The sequence below is a fragment of the Chaetura pelagica genome, unplaced genomic scaffold (assembly GCF_000747805.2).
Source record: "Chaetura pelagica isolate M959 unplaced genomic scaffold, ChaPel_1.0 scaffold299, whole genome shotgun sequence".
In the NCBI taxonomy this organism is placed as follows: domain Eukaryota; kingdom Metazoa; phylum Chordata; class Aves; order Apodiformes; family Apodidae; genus Chaetura; species Chaetura pelagica.
In genome coordinates this window covers 673,862-694,710 of record NW_009954507.1, presented here as the reverse complement: position 1 = coordinate 694,710, position 20,849 = coordinate 673,862, and the positions used below count along the sequence as shown (strand labels likewise).

General features: G+C 37.8%; 1 protein-coding gene across 1 annotated transcript in view; it reads left to right on the top strand.

The window, feature by feature from the left end:
• The window catches only part of ITSN1 (intersectin 1 (SH3 domain protein)), a 112,632-nt gene that overhangs the window by 83,639 nt on the left and 8,144 nt on the right, over nt 1-20,849 (top strand). Inside the window, exons 27-32 of the mRNA XM_010004664.1 lie at nt 2,234-2,351; nt 6,554-6,745; nt 17,355-17,476; nt 18,359-18,465; nt 19,881-20,064; nt 20,529-20,627. Coding sequence (XP_010002966.1) covers nt 2,234-2,351; nt 6,554-6,745; nt 17,355-17,476; nt 18,359-18,465; nt 19,881-20,064; nt 20,529-20,627 — 822 coding nt within the window. The remainder of the gene's footprint in view (nt 1-2,233; nt 2,352-6,553; nt 6,746-17,354; nt 17,477-18,358; nt 18,466-19,880; nt 20,065-20,528; nt 20,628-20,849) is intronic.

Below are 20,849 nucleotides of genomic sequence, written 5' to 3'. Positions count from 1 at the left end.
CCCCATCTCAGCAATAGCTCGGTTTATTGTGATGAGTGAGAAGAATGGTGTCTGCTGCAAGCATCAGATAGGAGAGAGCATTAGTGTTGTATTAGAAGATACTGGATAATAATATATTTTTTTAACTAGCTTGGGTGTTTTAAGAGTAGAACTTGACAATTTGGAAACTTGGATTCTCAGAGACTTTCAGTGGAAAAGCTGCCCTTTTTTTTTTTTTTTTTTTCCAATGCCACCAAACTGAGGTTTTGTTTGCTTTTGGTTTTTGTTTTATTTGTTTTGTGGGGTTTTTTTTTGTTTGGGGTTTTTTTGTTTGTTTGTTTGTTTTTTTACAGGGAATATTACATGAAATAATGTCGTTAATTTATTTTTGCAATGCAGATGCTCAAACTAACTCAAATGGCTTTTTTCCACATTACTACTTACCCTTTTTGCCTTTTCTTGGTGATATTTTTTCATCTTTTGTGGAGAAATCACCTTCCAGGATTGCTTTGGTTTTCATTCTCACTAACCTTTATGTTGTTAACTTGTAGCTTTAAATAGTCTCACATTAGATGTATTTTAAGATAGAAAATAAGCTTCACTGAGCAAGAGCTTTCACAGTTACCACTTAGCACCTAATGTGAGGTTTTGTTTAAAAATTAATTTTTGGTTGTGTGAACTTGTGGAGCTTTGGATACATTCCTGTCTTAAATGTGGTTTTACAAGTTGTTTTTTTTCTTCATTAGCAGTCCCCTACGTATTCTTGTCATTTCAGCACTGTGGTACTAGTTCTTGCTCCTTTGTTAGGTGAGCACAAAGGCTAATGCAGCAGTGTGGTGAAATGCTTGGAGGAACTGTTTAAAAATAAAAGCAGTAACCCTCCCCCCAGAGTAGTGAAATAATGACAAGATTCGGAGAAGGGTACTGGTATTAACTTTTCTGTATGTTTTTCATTTCAAAGTGGCATATGTTTTACAACTATGAGTGAAGCTCAGTCTCAGCCTCAATTTAATTTTGATGGTACTTGTCTTAGGGGTCAGCAAGAAGGTAAAATAAGACAAATGTGTTAAGCATTATATTGCTGGGTTTAATGCAGACTTCCAGAATACCTTAAAATTAATTATCTAGACAGACTTTAGATCAAGTGCTTTCTTTTTCAGTAGAGGAAAAAGAGAGAAGGAAGTAGTTAAGGAATAGAATATGTGTTAGATTACTGTCTTTCCACCGAAGTTAACATCAGTTTTGTTTACAAAGGCAAAAGTCTTCATGCCTAATTCTACATGTTTGGTGCCACAAGCTTTGTTGCACAGGATGGGACCTGCAGTTTGTCTGTCCCAATATCCTGTCTCTGACAGAGAGTAGTAGCAGCCCCATTGCAGAGCATCGAGCGCTGCTGTGGGCCAGGTGTGTCCTGACCTGCTGCTCTCAGCACGCACACTCAGACATGTGTGCACCACATTTTTGTGCTGATGTTCCCTGATTAGATAGGCATGAGAACATCTAGTATACTTTCCAAAACCTTAACATCTGTTAATTAGGATCATTTGGACCGTGCTTATCCATATATATTTGAAGTTGCCAAAGCTTTCGTTGGAATCTGGCTTTGAGATTTTGTGATTTAATCCAAACTTTACTCTTTTTTTTTTTCCTTGCCATCATGTTTTGCTGTTCTTCTAGCCCTTGGTTAGTGTGATGTATGTTTATACTCTGTCTTTTGTTTGGGCAGGAAAGACTATTGAAAAGTTTAGATACTGTTTCTTTAAAAGAAAAGAGGCAATTTGAATCCTTAATCTCTATTTACATCATCACAATCTATGTATATATTTAAATGTAATTCTTTGCATAATGAAAAAAGCATTTTAATGCTGCCACCATTAATGCAATAAACAGCCTAATTTTTTAGAGCTATGGTTTAAACAGAATCAGCATACATCTCAGAAAGATGAAAGTTGTAGTATTAATTATAAAGCAAACGAAGTTGGAACACTTAAGTGAAAATTTCCCCAAATTAGTAGTGAATAACTACTGTTTAGATATTATAAACTACTGTTTATGTATTTTTTAAAGCTTCCTTCAGGTAATGGAAATAATGTGATAATATTGCCACAAAAACAGCTGACCTTTTTTCTCATAAAGTGCATTTTTCTTATTCTGAAACAGGGTGACTGCAAGTAGTTAAAATATTGACTGAATTTTCTTGTCTAAGGTTCTACTGATGTGCTTAATCCTCTTAAAAGAATTATTTTTTTACTAGGCACGAGGGAAAAAACGGCAGATAGGATGGTTCCCTGCTAACTATGTAAAACTTTTGAGCCCTGGTACCAGTAAAACTACACCAACTGAGCTACCTAAATCCACAGCATTACCTTCAGGTAAGCAATGTGATTGCATTAACAGTGTTGCTTTTGGTAACGTCTTTCATTGACAATTGGACTCCTAAAAATAGGTGTGGACATTCACTGGGATATTTAGTATCTGTTATACTAGTAACTTTAGTTAAACTTACTTTAATTTTTTTTTCTTTTAAATGAGAAAAAGTTGATCTGTATATTTATGGTGGTGGTCCCTCAGGTATGAACTGTTGAGTGCTAAAAAGCCATCTGTGATGTTGTAAAACATTCAAATTATCAGTCCTTTTGGTTGCACTTTTGTTTAAACCTTTTCTTTAATTATATTAAAGGCATTCTTAAAGGTTCAGGATGGTCTGTGGGCTTAGCAGTTGAAGCAACTCTCATCCAGAACCTTTTATTTTTCCTAAAGTGAAGTGTGAGAAAGCCACTCAAATGAAGATGTAGCTTTTGTCTTGTATAGCTACTTATTTTAAGGTTTATGAAAGGATACAAGAGTGATAGATCATTATATTTTTAGCCATTTGTTACCACTTCACCACAGGCAGGCAGGACCAAACAGTCCTGACAGTCTAGTACAGGGTATAAAGCCAGGTAGAAGACTGACAGCAAGAATTTCATTCCTTGTGACTGTTCCAGTCTTGAACCATTTTGGGCTTGTGAGATTGTGTATTACTAAGGCAGGAGGATTCTTGTTGATCAGAAGCACATAGAGTGGATGTAGTTTCTTCCAGAAGCCACCTAAAAGACTTGACATGGTTGTCTGTCATCTGTTTGGGTTTAGCTGGGGCTGGCAGGGGGCAAAAGCTTGCTGTGTCCCCAGGCCATTTTTTCACTGTCTGTCACTAAAGTGAAATAAATATTTCTAAATGAAAAATTATACTGAGCACAACTTTTCTCTGTAAATATATATATATATGAAGGATTATCATGCAGTTCATGGAACTAGAATGAGGTATTAGTTTCTTGTGTTATAGGTCTAAATAAAATTTGTATATCATAGAAGACAAATGTTCCACACAATGCTAATTTGCTCCTTTGGTAGTCATAAAAATGCAAAAAATCAGACTTCTATAAAGACACAGGAGTTTTGGTCCTGCAGCTCAAATACGAACTCAGCATTGAGACATGTACATCCCACATATGGTGGGATTTCTTTTTTTATTATTTCAGGTTTGAAATTCTGGGAATTTTCACACATGCTCATAAAACTTTCACAGAATAAACTTAGCACTTTTATCATATCCTACAGAACATAAAAATTGAAATGACATTCACTTTTATCAAATACAATTTTGTTGTAGACTTTTCATCTAGAGGCTGAGGAGAATCCTCTTGTCTTTCAGTTGTGATAGGTGGCCTCACTAACTGTGTGCTTAATGTAAGAGTTTAAGAGGTTAATGCTTGAGAAGCATCTTCATAGCAGCAATGTGTTAGTGGGGAGGCTTACTATAGCAAAAGGCATGGAAAGCCTGAACAAAACCATCTACAGGGGCTGAATAATGCCCAGGGCAGTGCATTATGAAGGGTCTGAGAGCGTGTACAGGTTTTGAAGGTAGGGGATACATTAGAAGCTGGTATCATCAAAACCTGTTTCTTTTGTCATTTTGTTTTGATCTATATGCTCTCCATCTGCCATACTGTAATGCAAACTGCATGACCTTCTTTTTTTGTTGTTGTTATTCTGTTGCATGGACACTTTTGACTTATTCTTTTAGGTTTCTTAATTTCTGACTGCTTTGTATGCATTCTTTTCTAAACTTGTGTCATGAACATGTCCTTCCTGGTCTTGAGAAATGAAAAGAACTGTAACTGCTAGTTGGAGTACCCCATGCAATGCTCCAGGCTTGGGGAAGAGTGGCTGGAAAGCTGACTGGTGGAAGAGGACCTGGGTGTGTCTCACAGCCAGCTGAATATGAGCCAGCAGCATGCCCAGGTGGCCAAGAAGACCATGGCATCCTGGCTTGTATCAGGTGTAGTGTGACCAGCAGGACTAGGCAAGGGACTGTACCCCCCTGTACTCGGCACTGGTGAGGCCACAGCTTGTACTGTGTGCAGTTCTGGGCCCCTCACTACAAGAAGGATGTTGAGGTATAGTAGCATGTTGAAAGAAGGGTAACAAAGCTGGTGAAGGGTCTAGAGCACAGGTCTTATGAGGAGCAGCTGAGGGAACTGGGGTTGTGTAGTCTGGAGAAGAGGAGGCTTTCTACAGCTACCTGGAAGGGGGTTGAAGCCAAGTGGTGTCAGTGTTTTCTGCCAAGTAACAAGCAATAGGACGAGAGGAAATGGCCTCAAGTTGTGCTATGAAAGTTTAGATTAAATATAAGGAAAAATTTCTTCACCAAAAGGGTTTTCAGGCACTTGAGTGGTCTGCCCAGGGCAGTGGTTGAGTCACCATCCCAGGAGGTATTTAAAAGCTGTGTAGATGTGGCACTTAAGGACATCGTTTAATGGTGGACTTGGCTGGGTTAATGGTTGGACTTGATGATCTTAAAGGTCTTTTCCAACCAAAGCAATTCTATGATTCTGCTGCTGGACAACACCAAATTTCATAGAATTCTTTGAAGTAGAAGCAAATGATCTGTATGAAAAATTCTTGAAAGTAATTAGCTCTAGAATGGTTTATAAATCTGTTACTGAACATACTGTATTCAGGTATGGTCTAGCTTAAACTCTTTATAATTCTTAATGTTAGTAATAACCTGTGAACCTGTAAAAAGAATGCTGTAAAACAGAGTCTTTAAAATGATACGTGAACATCAGTGGTATTCACTCATTTCGACTTGTGTTAGCACAAAACTACTTAAAAGAAGAGTACAGCATAATAAGCATTCCTTTAGAAATACTGGTTTAGCTCCAGTATGCCAGGGAAATGTACAGTTTGGTTAGTTGATATGTTAGGTGTGACCAAGGACAGTCAGAGCCCCCTTTCCATTTATTTTTTTTTCCCTTTTGCAGTAAGAAAGCTAAATATTGAGACACATGCAGAGTTCTGGTAAATGTGGAGTTTCTTTGATTATGATCTTTGTGAAGAGGCATAATATTTTAACAAAAAGGAGTTGAATAATTTCTGAAATTAAAAAAAAAGAGAGGAACTATTTGACAGATTTTTAAAAGTTGCTGGCTGAGTGCAAGAATTAAAAGAAAATTTTAGGATTACCATAATGTAGAGAACCTGGCAGCAAGACTAATTAGATAGAGGTCTTGTGTCTAAAGGTAAAATACCAGAAGCCCTGTGATGTTGCATAGAGAAACAGAGGAAATTGTTTATTTAAATAAATAGACCTGCTGCTTTAGAGAACTAAGGAAGCTGCTCTGTTAAAATTGAACATAAATGGCTGTATTCTGAGAACCAGTCAGATTTTATGATCTTCATAGTAATGAAATAGAAAACAGACTGCTGAAAGCAGCCCTGTGGTGCCAGAAGTGCAGCCTAACTGGCCTTGGATGCTTCTTATTTTTCTCATCCTTTGCAATACCTTTGTGTAACTGGTGTCCCAGTGGTAGTACAAGGATACTGGGCAGTACAAGGCAGCCACTGGCTCTCTCTTGGGTTACAAAGCTGTCATGAGGTTGTCTGGTGCTAGCTAGAAATGTGCCTTTTCAGGTTTCAGATAGTGGAACTTAATTTCCTAGACTTTTCCATCCATTGACCAGTTTTCTTGGAAAGGATACATTTCAGAGCAGGTTGGTGAGGATGTAAAAGGCTTTTTTTATAAGTGTACAGCAAATTTGGTGCTTTTGTGGGGAAAAAAAAAATAAAATCATATAGAGAAAGTGAAAGAAAAGCCTCAATAGAAAGCTAACATTCTCAAAGTGTTGGACTTTTTGCTAAAATTTTACGTTTTTCCTACTGTTGAGCACTTCCAAACAAAAATATCATAGGTGGAGTTGCAGGCAGGTTCCAGTGTTCTCAGTCTGCTCTGCTGTGCTCCGGTATCCCAGCGTGATCCTGACCCCTCAGCAGGCTGACTGAGAGGGCAGCGCTGCCAGGAAACACTTGGGGGTGTTTTTTAGATCACCTGGAGCCATTTGCTGAGAACTCAGCTAAGCACCAGGACAGGCAGAGGAGAGAAGGGCAGGGCTGCAGCAGGAGTGTCTCAGATCAGTGCGGTGCCTTGGAAGTGGGCACTGGGGCACCTGTGGTGTGCACAGCTCGTTTGTGCGTAGCTGATGTGTTGCTGAAACGTTACTGGTGCGACAGAACCTCTTCCTTTATCTTACAGTGTGCCAAGTCATTGGCATGTATGACTACACTGCACAGAATGATGATGAGCTAGCATTCAATAAAGGCCAGATTATAAACGTCCTTAACAAGGAAGACCCAGACTGGTGGAAAGGGGAGGTGAATGGACAAGTGGGTCTCTTTCCATCCAACTATGTGAAGCTGACAACAGACATGGACCCAAGCCAGCAATGTAAGTGACCCTCTCTGCTGCCACGCTGTGATTATGTGTGTAGTGCTGTAAGATGAAACATGCAGCATTGCTGTGATTCTGCAGTGGTTTGCAGAACTCAAAGCTTCACCACTGCTGCACTTGTCAAAGTCTCTTTGAAGACCTTCTGTAATGCAAACCTTATTTTATGTTTGTTTTATTTTTAGTTCCCATCCCCTTTGTAGCATGTTACCCCTTTATCATTTTTGCACCATGCTGTTACATGCCTGACTCATTTTCCTAGCTTGAATTTGCTCATTGTTTTGTTTTGCTTATGTGTTGTTTTCCTCCTTTTTCTAGGAATCATATGTTGTCCATCCCCCACTCAGGCTTGAAAGTCCTCAAAGAGACCCACTATCCCATATCACTGCCCAGAGGGATGATGGGAGATGCAGCCTTGATCATGTGGCTTCCAGCATGATCATCTACTGCCTTCTGAGTAGAAGAACACACTGCAGAGCAGTTTACCTCATTTTACATTAGTTGCATGTAATCGCAATGTTTGAGTTAATTACCTACAGATATAGATGCAAAATTAAAATGAAACAAAAAAAAACCACAAAAAAATTTAAAAAATCAGAGGATAGTGGGTCCTTTTGTGGCTTTCAGTTACCAAACTAATTTTTCCACCTTTGCACAGGTGCTTTTAGCAGTTTTAAAATTATTTTTAAATATATATTTTAGCCTTTTAAAGGAAAAGTATAAATTAAATTTCTTCTTTGCAATTTTATTTGTGCAAAAAGACCCACTATCAAGGAATGCTGCATGTGCTATTAAAATTGTTCCAAATGTCCATAAATTAGACATTTTATGTATCTTTCTTTTTTATTGTTCACTTGTCCAGTGTTGTCAATATGTCTTTTTTTTTTTTTTTTTTTTTTTTTTTTAAATTACAAAAGAACAGAAGGAGTTAAATCAGTTTAAGGAACTTTAAATATGCCCAATTATAGATAAGGTATTTTGTTGTAGTTATTGTACTGTGTGTATCAGGTGTTCCTTGTTGAGTGTGTAATACATTGTGGAGAGAAGAAACAAACTTCCTTCCAGTGCAAGACATATTAACCTTGCATAGTGTTATTATCCCAGTTATGTTAATTTTATTTTGCACATTACTTGTAGCTGCATACAATTAGAAAACACCCTGGTTTGTGTTTGTGTCAGATGTTTCAGGTTTTGCGTTTTCGTATCAGAAATCACTAGAATGAGACATTCATGTGGGATTTGAGAATTAACTTCTTTATTTTCACCTTGGTTACATGAAGTTTGATTTCTCATTTTTATTTCTTATGACTATGGAACTACACATTATGAACAGTAATTTTTCTGACAAGAAAGAATGTATAGAAATATCTCCCTGCAATTAATTTCCAATGTTTACATTTTTTAAACTAGACTGTGGAATTTATACGAATTAATATTAAATGGAGCTTACAGTCAAGTTTATGTTGTAGATGTGCTGTAGCTAAGCCATGTTTGTCTTTCCAGCATTAGTTAAAAACTCTTGATGAAATGCCTGGTGCTGTCAGTGCAGATACCTTCTCTTCCCAATGCCTCAAGCACAATATAGCTGTTCTACTAATTACTTTACCATTTAGTTATGTTCTGGTTTATCTATTTCATTTATTTCTATATTTCATGCTGGCAGTGTTGTAGTGTTCCTAATCCTGCCCCATCTCCCTCCTTCTGACCCATCATGTGGTGCAAGGAACAAGTGAAGCTCCTTATTCAATTGCACTTCAGTATTTCATCAATATGAATGTAAATTATATAAATATATAAAAACCTGCAGCTTTAACAACTGTAATACAGCCTTTAAAATTAGTTACATGTATAGATAATTAAATTCTTCATATAAAAGATAGTCTAAAATGTGTTCGTTGTCTTGTTGCTGTGTACACAGAGAATTCACCAAGTGGCATTAGTGCATGTAATGAATTTGCCACCAGAGTAGCCTGAAGCCCACATGTTTAATTTCAGAATGACACTTGTCTTGTTTCTTTGACTATTATTTCAATATAAATACTCAGATTGATTGTGACTATCTGCAACTCTTAGCACCTTTCTTTATTCAGTGCTTTCTACATGTTACAAAGCAGTTGATATTTTTTTACACTAGACTGGTAGATGAATTAAGAATACTGTGTTGTTTTACTGTGGGTTTACATTGATGCTAGGCTCTGTGTTCTATGCCAGAAGCTCTAGTCTGAAAATATGCACAATTGCACAGATTCTTTCTTTTTAGGATAATATTTAACATGCACAAATTGTACATTTACCTCTGTGCCATTAAAAAAGAAAAAAAAGTTTTCTTCTCCACCATAGCCACTTGCTGAAAAATATGCTGCCTGGTATGACAGAAATGGAAGAGAACGTAATACTTGCAATTTTCAGTGCCCATTGTTTTGCTTACTGAAAACTATGTAGCCAGATTTCACTCCACCATGACAATATTTCATGTATTAAAATGTTATTTTAATGAAAGGGTATCTCTATTTTCCTATAATGAGCTGTTGTGTTGAAAGATTTATAACTTGACGAAAAGTGTTTGTCCTAAGGGATGTTTCATTTTCTATGACTTCAGGCCAGAAGCATCCTTTCTGTGCATAGTGAAGTACTGGCAATACTCTGGATATAGGGGATTCAGATGCTGCTTTTTTTTTTTTTTCTTCTCATTAATTCAAGTAAGCAAAATAAAGCTATTACAATAATCTGCAGGCTACATGTTTCCTAACATGCTTCTTAAAAATGCTGAGAGTGATGCCACATGGAAGATTGTCAAATTTGCAGTCCTCTAAAAGTTCTTGGGGTCAGTTTTCTGCTGAAGTGAAGAGAACAGCCTGAAGTTACATGTGTGCACACACACACAGAGTGGTGTATCTTGTGCCAGGACTCCTCAGACAGAAGAGTACCATGTATTACTCTGCAGAGCAAGACAGTCAGTCTGTTGTTGAGAATAGTTAACTCACAAAAACTCGAAAAGCATTTAAAATGTGCTAGACAAAGATATCAAAACCATTGTGGCTGAAACTAACATACACCGTTGAAATGCCTATAATGTTTATTTACTCAATTATTAAAGTTCTTGAGTCTACTACTATAGCTTGGCATGGTAGCGTTTGATCTTCTGCATAATCAGTGAGTTCCCTTGAGTAGCAAGGAGCAAGTTATTGTACTTACTCTTTCTTACATGTCTGGATATTTTTACATATATATGTGTCTGTGTGTATGAGAAGGGGAGTGTGAAAGCAATTCTTTAATAAAGAAAATGGATTATTTCAATTAAAAAAATATATTTGCAGGGTTATGTCTCAATCCAGTTCCAACCCTTACTCCCCCTTCCTGCTTCATCTGAAAAGATCTTTAGCCTCCTAAAAGCACATGGTCCCCTCCCTAAGCCGTAGATCCGGACTTCAGCAAGCAATTCTGTTTCCAAAAAATGCTGGCCTCCTGTGATGGAAATGTGCCCACACTCTTGTTTCTTTGCTCCTTGAATCTGTGGCTGGGAAATCAGCAAGCAGTAGTCCCAGTCAAAGCTGGAACAAAGTTTTCATAGTAAAAACTAAGAAACCATTCAGATGATTTTCAATTTTTTTTGTATTTTAAGTCAGCATTAAGAAAAAGAGCTGAATGCTCTTTTCCATGCAGTAAATTTAATGCATTCTTCATGTATTAATTTTTATTTGTGAAGTGCCTTTTCCCTTTGCACAGTAGCTAAGGTAAAGGAGCTGTTGCTTGAGGGTTGTAGAGGAGACTGTATTTAGAGACCACTCCAAGTGGTAGTGGGTTCTTTTGTTCAGTTTTTCTGTTTACCTTGAGAAGAATTTCTTCTGTATTCAGCTGCTGGGAACTTCCATGGATGTTTTTTCAGGGGGTTTATTAACATAAATTCCAGGGCTTTATATCTGTCTGAGACAACTCAGAGTCTAAGATGCAGGTTTCTCAAGAGTGCTTTGCTTTATATTCAGAATAAGTTTTATTTAGATCTCCATTCTTTTGCATCTTCAGTGGTACCTCTTTCAGTCCCCGTGAGCTCACTGAGCACATTTTAAAATGGGCTATTACCGTAACCTTCCTGCAAGGCAGCAAACTACCTGCATGTTCTGGTTTTGTTCTCAGTTGTTAAAAGCAGTTCTTTTTAGTTCTTTATGATCATTGACTCCAGCTATTTAACCTCTTGTTAAATAGCTGCTTATATGCAGTCCTCTTCTGATTACCATAAATGGCTTATTTTTAACTTCAGTAAATCCAGGGACAATATAGCTCAAATCTTATTCAGCCAGTGTGCATGCACACAGACAACTGGGTTACTGTTACTTAAGCTGTTACTTAGCTAAATAGAGAGTGCTAAGGTGACCTTTTTACTCCAAACCCTGAAAGAATATTTTCAGAAGGTTGTCCTGGATGCAGTTAAATATGTAAACTACTTCCACGAAGACTTTGTTTCCTGTATATAGACTTTATGGACTTAGGTACTTGTTGTTTGATAGCTTGCAAAGAAGTACTTTACCACAAATAAGGATTCATTTTGAGTTATTGTCCATGTGAGGAGAAATTGTGTTGTCTGAACTATCTGGCATAACCTAGTAACACTAATAGTAAGTGTAAACGTAATTCTGATATACGTGACAAATTTCTGTAGCTTATTACAGCACGTTTCATAGCTGTTTCATTACCCTCCCTTTTCCATACATCTTAATTTGGCAACTTTAAAAAAAACAACAAAAAACCCAAACAACCTAAGAGGTACCCCTGTAGCCTTGTAGTCAGCATGAAAATTCAGATTGCATTGTCTATGTAGACCCAGAAACAAATTTGAATCAAAGGTGTAACTCTCGTTCTGTCATTTTTATTAACCCTGTGGAGCAACACAGAATAAGAAGTGAGATTTTTTGAAGAAGTTCAACCTTGTGGGAGAGTTCTAATAAAGCATTTCATGGACAAGGTAGCTGTTAGTTTCTAAAGGTGGAAAGATGTTTATACTCGAGGTAGCTGTCCTGCATCAAGTGGATGTAGAGCTTTTAGAAGGTGTTGGATTCCCTGTGTCCTTGTGTTGCTCTGTGATCAGATGATTTGGCTCCCATTTTCTAGCACAAGGTAGGTTCTTCATGCCCTACCTACCTTTTTGAGTCTGACCCCTCAGCAGCAGCTTGGCCCTAGCAGCAAGAAGGAAGCTCTGCGTGTCATTCCATTCACTTCCCAACTTCAGCCTTTGGTCTGCCCAGGTACCAGGTTTCAACCCCAGAGTGCTGGTCAGACACTGGCAACTCAGCTGGCACCCACCAGTGTGCAGCAGTGAGCTGGTGCCAGAGCTGGCAAAGTGCATGTCCAAACCAGGCTCAGATAGGTGTCAGGGTTTCTGTCATTCATCCAAGATGCCTGAAACCAAATTCATGTTTTCTCTGTCACACTCATCTCCACCATGTGCAGTTTTCTCTGCCGAATTGTGTCATATGTCGGAGTAATTTCAACTCCAAATGAGTGTTCAAATCAATCTGGTTTGATTATTTCACTTCATTTTTTTTTTATTTTTTTTTGGAAGAAGACCTGGAGCCAGGAAAGATGATGTCTGGAGGGCTGCCCAAGGAAGTGAAAAAAAAAAAATAAAATATTTTAACTTTTAGACTACTACATTTTGTCACATTTCTGACTCCAGGAGAAATACTCTGTGCAGCATCTTTATTTTTGTGGAAGACAACGTCCAATTGGACTGTGCGGTTACTTTGGCTTGGATCTGTGGCTGATGCTCTCCACTGATTTGTAGTTACTGTACAGTAAGTGGTCAGGGGCTGAAGATAAGTCCTGGATCATAATTCAGAGGTGAGATTTTAAGTTACCTGATGTAAGATAAACCAGTGCAGAAATCTGTCAATTCTGCCAATTTATATTTTTAGATGAATTAATGCCCTCACATACAGGATTTTATCCTCCCCAAGCAGATTCTGGAAAGGAAGTGGCAGAAATATTCTGTCTTTTTCTGAAAGGATTTAGTAGATTTCCTTCCCAATTGTCCCACCTGCTGTCTTCCCCTCCCTTCCTTGCTTGAAAAGTGAAACTTCTTTTTTTCATAGCAAGCACGGTATTAACCTAAAACATTGAAGAAAGATTTTGGTATTGCAAAATTAAGATTGTGGTAGTGTATCAGAAGTGTGTGTTGTTGAGGATTACAAACTTTGCCTTTAACACTCAGGCATGTTCTAGAATTTAAATTAAAAGAGAAGAGAAGAGAAGAGAAGAGAAGAGAAGAGAAGAGAAGAGAAGAGAAATTGAAATTGAAATTGAAATTGTTACCAAAGATCCTGGAGTCTATTGCTTGGCCTGTGTGGATTGGCAGTGGCAGTCACTCTACCTGGTAATAGCTGACTGGTGGGAACAGGAGGAAGAACAAAGTTATGGTTTTTATTTTGCAAGTGGGACTTTCCAGACTTGTTTCTAGATCCTGCTTCAATCAGTCCAGAGGGAAACGCTCTGCTCTACCAATAAATGGACATTCTAGTCCAGCTGAGATATTTGAAACATGCTGAAACAGTTGAAAATAGCCATGACATGGGATTTCACGTCACAGAAGCTTGAGATGCAGAGATCTGTTTGATCACCAGACTTGGTGCTGTCCTCAGAAAAAGCTGGAGGTATTCTCTCAGTAGAGGGTCCCTCCCACCAGATATTAGTGGGAAGTCGGTGGTTGCATCTGAAGCTACCTGAAAAGGCTGAATCATGAAATGTAGTTTGTCTGAGTGAAGGAATGCTATCATGGTGTTCTCTTGCCCCCGCTTAAAGTTTTGGGGGAAAACTGTGATATAATTTTTTATTGCTTCTGGCTCCCTGTAATAGAACAGATTCCTGTCTGCTGTGATCTTGTTGTTGTGGACTGGGCCAGCATGAGGTTTACAGTGAAATCCAGCAGTTACATTGTTTAGAAAACCCACCCAAATTAAAAGAAATTAGAAGTTGTGCCCACTGGCGTAAATCGGCAAGTTCCACAGCAGAACCTTCCCTCCAAAGTGGCAGCAGTGTATTGCTTTCAAGATTAGAGGTTAGCCTATAAGACCCATGTGTTCAGGGCCCCCTTTGCAAGGAAAGTGGACAACACGTTTTTACAATGATATTTTAAATTGTTTTCTTTCATTTTTTAAATTTCTAGAATAACTTAAGTCCTGCAGGTCCTCTGGTGGTAGGAGGTCAGTGCACAGAGCTCTAGTCATAGTGTTTGTGTGCTGGTTTTGTAAGTCCAGACAGAGTAAGGAGTGTGGTGAATGTGTGTGAATGCCTTTGCTCAGGGTCCTACCAGTTATGCAGCTAGAAAGGGCAGAAAGTAGCATATTCACTGTGCTGCGAGCATATGGAGTTAACTATTGTCATTTCCCCATTCTTTTCTGAATTTACTACATTGTAGCTAGGGATTCAAATTCGGCACCTTCCAGATGGGATCCACCACTACCTTCCCAGGGCAGGACAGAAAATATAAACCATAATGTAATAAAATATAATAAAAAATTACGGGGCCTGGAACAACTGGAAAGAAATGCCAGTGCCTCATTTAAAGGGCTCACATGTCTGTGTGCTTTAAGTTAGACACATTAATGAATCCTCTACGGAGGAAAGATCCTGTAATTTACCCACAGCAGAGCTTTCCCATCTGTCAGTGGACATGTCTGATACCAAGGGTGCTTTCTAACCCCTATCAGGAGTCTCTTGTGGTGAATTGAATCTCTGAATGATATTATTACAGCTGCAAGTGGAATGTAGATGTTCATAAAAGTACTTTGCACAGTACTTTGGCAGCTGTGAAAAACTAGCTAGGGCCCTGTGGCTTGACATTTCCACTTGAAAAGGAACCCGGTTCTTCTTTGATGTCTTAACACAAAGACAATAAAAATCTTTGCACTTAGGCACTTCGTGAGGAAAATCCACAATCAGAAAAGTGTCTCATGCATGTTCTGCTCAGATTGAAGAAACTATTTTCCCAAATATTTGGTGTTCAAAAGCAGACGGTTTGTTGAAGTTCAGAGTAGTCCATTTACACCCAAGCTGCTTGGCTGTCAAGCCATACATCATGCTTGAAAACGTTAAATGCCTCCACTAAAAGGCTGGTGGTTGAAAACCACACTTCAAACTAAGGTCATCAGCATCTTTGAACAGTAAACTTCCCCAGTCTCTAGAGAAAGTAATTGAACACATTGTTCACCTTTAATGAAGCTGACAATGCATGGGGAGAACTAGTTCTGTTTATTAGACGTCTGTTTTACATTATAACTAAGGAAATGCTCTGAAAGCAGCCATTTACTAAACAGAAATAAAACTTTTAGCTTTGAAATGTGCCTAATGCTTTGCTTATTTTGGCATAAAATTGATAGTTCTCAAAACCTACTTTTTATTTGAAGCAAAGTTTCAGTTGCATCTTCTGAAGGACTACAGGGTACTGTATCTTAAAGGAGGGTTATCAGTATGCTTATGCTTCCAATCTAATCTATTCTTATCTTCTTAATCATAAAGGAAACTACCTGGACTGTCTACATTTACTTAATTTTAAACATTATTTAATTTTTAAAATTTTTAATAAGGCAAATCTATCATTACCTTTTCAGGAGCGCAGATCAGTTGAAGCAGCAGCTGAAACTAGTCCATGAAAAACTTTCTAGTGTTATGTGTGGACCTTTCTAGTGGCACAGCACAGCATCAGCTCCTGAGTTACATTTAGGAAGCTAAAATGTAGAAAATACTATCTGTGTACTAACTTTATATACAAAGAGCTGATGGAGTTGTCTGGGGTTTGATGTGGTTAGGAGCAGTAGTGGTTCATTCTGTAAAGCATACGTGATCGTCTGATCTACAAACATCTCTGTTGGATCTCAGCAGATTGGTGTCATTGCTGATGTTGGTGAACATCATTAAACTTCTGAAGGACTACAGGGTACTGTATCTTAAAGGAGGGTTATCAGTATGCTTATGCTTCCAATCTAATCTATTCTTATCTTCTTAATCATAAAGGAAACTACCTGGACTGTCTACATTTACTTAATTTTAAACATTATTTAATTTTTAAAATTTTTAATAAGGCAAATCTATCATTACCTTTTCAGGAGCGCAGATCAGTTGAAGCAGCAGCTGAAACTAGTCCATGAAAAACTTTCTAGTGTTATGTGTGGACCTTTCTAGTGGCACAGCACAGCATCAGCTCCTGAGTTACATTTAGGAAGCTAAAATGTAGAAAATACTATCTGTGTACTAACTTTATATACAAAGAGCTGATGGAGTTGTCTGGGGTTTGATGTGGTTAGGAGCAGTAGTGGTTCATTCTGTAAAGCATACGTGATCATCTGATCTACAGACATCTCTGTTGGATCTCAGCAGATTGGTGTCATTGCTGATGTTGGTGAACATCATTAAAAAAAAAAAAAAAAGCCTTGATAATTTTAAACCCCATGAAGTGAAGGCTGAATATTTTTCAGTTAGAACCTTTTCCATAAGGAAAGTTTGTTTCCATGGGGAATATACTAATTTGCCCACACTTTGCTGAAGAGCAGGAGAAGGAATTAAACTGAAGAAATTTGTGTAGAAATAGTTGTTAACAGTTCATTTTTAAAGCAAAATGTTTTCAACATTTTTGAAATCACCTTTGCTTTTTGAAATGCATGTTATGCAGAAAAGGATTAAAAATAGTTTTAAAAGTGAAAGCAGAAGAAAACATTTGCTTGGCAGTCTCAGAAGAGTTTAGTTAAGCTCCACTGAAAAATACTGGCTTACAGAAAAAATTATGATGAAGTGCTCTGCTTTAATTCAGAATAGAACATAAAATGTGAGATTCTAGAATTTACACAAAAATGCTAGCATCTACACAGGTTAAACACAATGGAGGTGGTTTGCAAATATTAAAGGACGCGACTGATGAACCATGAGTTCCTAGTTACAAACTTTTGACATGCCTTTAAAGATAAAGGAGAACAATAATAAAATCATTTTGCTTGGCCTATAAATTAGTGAAATCTGTGAAGTGACCTCCACTGATTTCAAGGCCTTCAAAAATTTAGAAGCCATTTTTAATTGAATTGTGAAGAAATAAATAAGCTCTACAGGCCCTTCTTATTCAGGATACCTACCTTAACTTTTGCAAGGATAAAGGCAAACCTTGAACTGAGAATATAAATCAGCTGAAATTCAAACTGTCCATCAGAGAGTTAATGGTCATTGTAGCACTCCTTCCTAATTCTGTTCCCTTTGAGGACATCCTTACATTTTCTTTGGCAGTGATACCAGAGGAAGTCGTTGCCTCCTTTTTTATTGTCAAATCCATTTGGAGATTTGTTTTATAGTGTGGATCCAGTTAAATGGTGCAACTAAAGGGGACAGAGAACTTTGGAGTGAGGTTGGAAATGGGCAGGTAGGGGTGATTCAAAGCTTTTAAGAGTTAAATACAGTGATTTGAGATGAAATATTGTTAGCCTTGTGCCATCACATGAGAATGATTAACAGGCATGAGAATAACACATGAGAATGAGAACAGGCAGTAGTTACTGTTCTTATTTGAACTACTACAGATCTGAATCAATTTGCAAATGACCATAAGTAAAATCTAGGATCCTTTTGTGTTTTCCAGGGTGTGCAGACTTGCATCTTCTGGATATGTTGACACCTACTGAAAGAAAAAGGCAGGGATACATCCACGAGCTCATTGTCACGGAAGAGAACTATGTCAATGATCTGCAGTTGGTCACAGAGGTAAGAGGGCACAGCAGCTTTAGGAGCAGATTTTAATTACTCATCTTTTGAAAGTAAATTGCATCAGTAATTTAACTTCCCAAAACTTATTTTTTATCACTGCCATGTTTATCTGTCTTAATTTTTCATATATATCTCTCTATATCTTTATCTCTTGATATATTTAGATATATATGCATGTGTGTATGGATTTGGGTGCAACTGATGCTAAGCCCTTGTGTTGCCATCACCAAAACACTGATGTTCAAGGTATCATTCTAGTAAACCCTTTTCACTCCTGATTTTGAATGTTTATTTCTCATGTGTAAGTTCTTAAAGCTTGATGCACTTTATGTGCCAATTTCCACATTCACAGTGGTGCTCAGTTACCACCTACTGTGAATTTTTTTTTTAATGTTACAAGATGGCATCCCTTGTGTGGAAAAAAAAGGGAATTCATATAGGCAATTGACATGGACAATTCTTTTGACAGAGAGAAATAAACCTTTTTTGAAAAGAGGTCCAGATTTGCAAACCCAAGACACTGTGAGACACATCAGAACTTCCGTAAAGGAGTCCAAATTAAAATGTATTTTAAATTGTATTTTAAATTGACTAAAGTTCCCAAATTTCAAGCAGATTATCCAGGTCATAATTAACACCAGAGCAAATTAAACATATTCTCTTTTAAAGCCATATGCCACTCACAGACATATTATCAGGCAACACCATGGTTCTCCAGAACACCGCACATATTTGATGTCTGTTCCATGGAGTGTCAAGTGCTACTCTGATGTGAAGTTTACTCACCTCCAGACTTGGGAAGTGAGCATCATCAGTCTTAGTCACTTTGATTATACTTACCATATGCTTTTAAAATTGCTTCATTTTCTGAATCTGTAGATCTTCCAGAAACCACTAATGGAATCTGAGCTGCTAACAGAAAAAGAAGTTGCTATGATTTTTGTTAATTGGAAGGAGCTGATTATGTGCAATATAAAACTACTGAAGTGAGTTGTGGTTTTTTTTCCCCCCCTCTCCTACTTAGCAATAACAAAATCATGAATCTGTCTCCCAGCTTGTCCTTTTAGCTGCATGAAAATATTTGCTGCTTATGCAAGTAGTAAACCAAAAGGGCTGTATGTTTTTCCTGGTTGAAAAAAGGAAAAATATTAGCAATGCTTGCTGTGAGTTGCTGTTGAGAAAAATCCAGCAGTTCTTTGCTGAGTAAGTATTTGCACTTGCTTTGCTCTTGGTGTTCGTGAGCTCCAGATGCAAGATCAGCCTCTCTTGAAGGGCAGTAGTGCTTGTCAAGGCTACCCAGGGTCCTATCATAGACTTTGACTTCCCCTGTCTCTGCCACAGCCCATACCCGGCTCTGTGACTGTTATCTGCAAGTGCAAAACAGGGCACAACAACTGCTGATGTATTCTTTTAGTTATGGTGGGCTTATAGCACATAAATAAACTGTTTTGTGAGAAGCAGCACCAACAAAACCTGGTTTCCTATGGATTTGTGTCCAGTATACCCTGCACCCTTCCTTCCAAAGTCTCCAAGTACTGCAACTCCAATTCCCTACCAGGAAACTCCACACCAGTGCAAGTACCCTTATTTCTCCTTTCATTCTCTATGGCCTCTGATGGATCTGATCTTCCTCCTTGCACCCTTCTCACCCATCCCTACTGCTTCAGCAAGACACTGTAAGTGCTGTGGCTGGCTTGTAGGCACAGGTTGCTCATCTGGTCATTGCTAGAGAAACTGAGTTAGGATGAGTTAAACCTGCATCTCATAAGCAAGAGGATCAAAAAGGTTCCTTTTTTCCATACTGAGCAGCTGCTTTTTGTTGTAACTTACAGGGATTTTATAATAATTTAGGTTGTAAAAGACCATTAAGATTGTGAAGTCCATAAGTTTGAATTATCTTTTTTTTTTAATTTTTTTATTTTTTATTTTTTTTCTTTTGTAAAATGTATAAAGGATTATGGCAATGATAGGACAAATTCAGGCAGCTCGCTGCCAATAAATCTCCTTTCCTTAGGAGAGCAGGCTAAAAACTAGAAGTAGTTTTGAGCTTGAAGTAGTGGTAAAGTTTTTATCTCTCATTCAAGAACATATCTGTTACTCTCTTTCTAAACTAATAAAAAGGGAAATTGCATTCCTTTTTATAATGTGTCTGATCTGGCTTTGCATTAAGTTAATGTCAAATAGCAGTGTGGTGACTGCAAGAGGGAAAGATGTTTTTGGCTGAGGATGCAATCTTGATTATTGTGTTCTTACAAATATGCAACAAATCTAGGTGCTGATCTAGTTATTGTTCAGGGGTCTCTCTATTTCAATAACAAATAAGAATCAAACGTATTTCATACATGAGGAATAATTTTTTGGTGGCCTACTTATAAAGCACACATGACCTTTTCATCCTTAGGGCTTTGCGTGTGCGTAAGAAGATGTCTGGAGAGAAGATGCCAGTGAAAATGATTGGTGACATCCTGACAGCACAGCTGCCACACATGCAGCCTTACATCCGATTCTGTAGCTGCCAGCTCAATGGGGCAGCCCTCATCCAGCAGAAAACAGATGAAGTCCCCGAGTTCAAGGAGTTTGTTAAAGTAAGAAAAGAAGCAATCACCTTGAATTTTGTATGCCATGAATTTAGCTCATCATTTCACTGATTTGCAAAACATAGTCCCAGATAGTGCTCTGTATTGGGCTAAAATGAAGGATCTTCTGACTTAAGCACTCATTGAAGGAGCAGATGTTTTCATTGAAGGAATACATTTTTTCAGTTACACTTTGTTTATTAATGGTTTTGCTGTAAAATGCTGAGACAGTAAGAGACAGTGAGTAGTGAGACAGTAAGAAGAGGCCCTTCTCTTGTACAGACAAGGCAGGTAAAGAATATGTTGTAAAAAAGACAAGAAATTCTACTGCACTGACACTGGTTTTGATCTGAGAACAGTTTTAGCTGAGGCATGGTGTTCATTTATTGCCTTACCTTTTTCTTTCTTGGAGGAGCTCATTTAGCAGTTTTAAACAAACGAACTAACACCATTTTACCTCTCTAATGTTTCAGAGGTTAGCAATGGATCCTCGCTGTAAAGGAATGCCACTATCAAGTTTTCTACTAAAGCCTATGCAACGGGTAACAAGATACCCACTAATAATTAAAAATGTATGTTCTTTTGCAAATATGATGATTTTGATGCTGCTTTGCTCGTAGCTTAATTAAAGGATAGTTACCCCCTATCTGTGTGACGCTTTGTCAGTGTCAGGTATCTGATGTGCCAGGGAACGTGGGTTATCCTTTCATATTTGATCACACTAGAACAGATGCAGTAACTCATTTGACTTCATCAAAATGACTCGGTATTTCCATTAGAAGCAGATGTGAAAC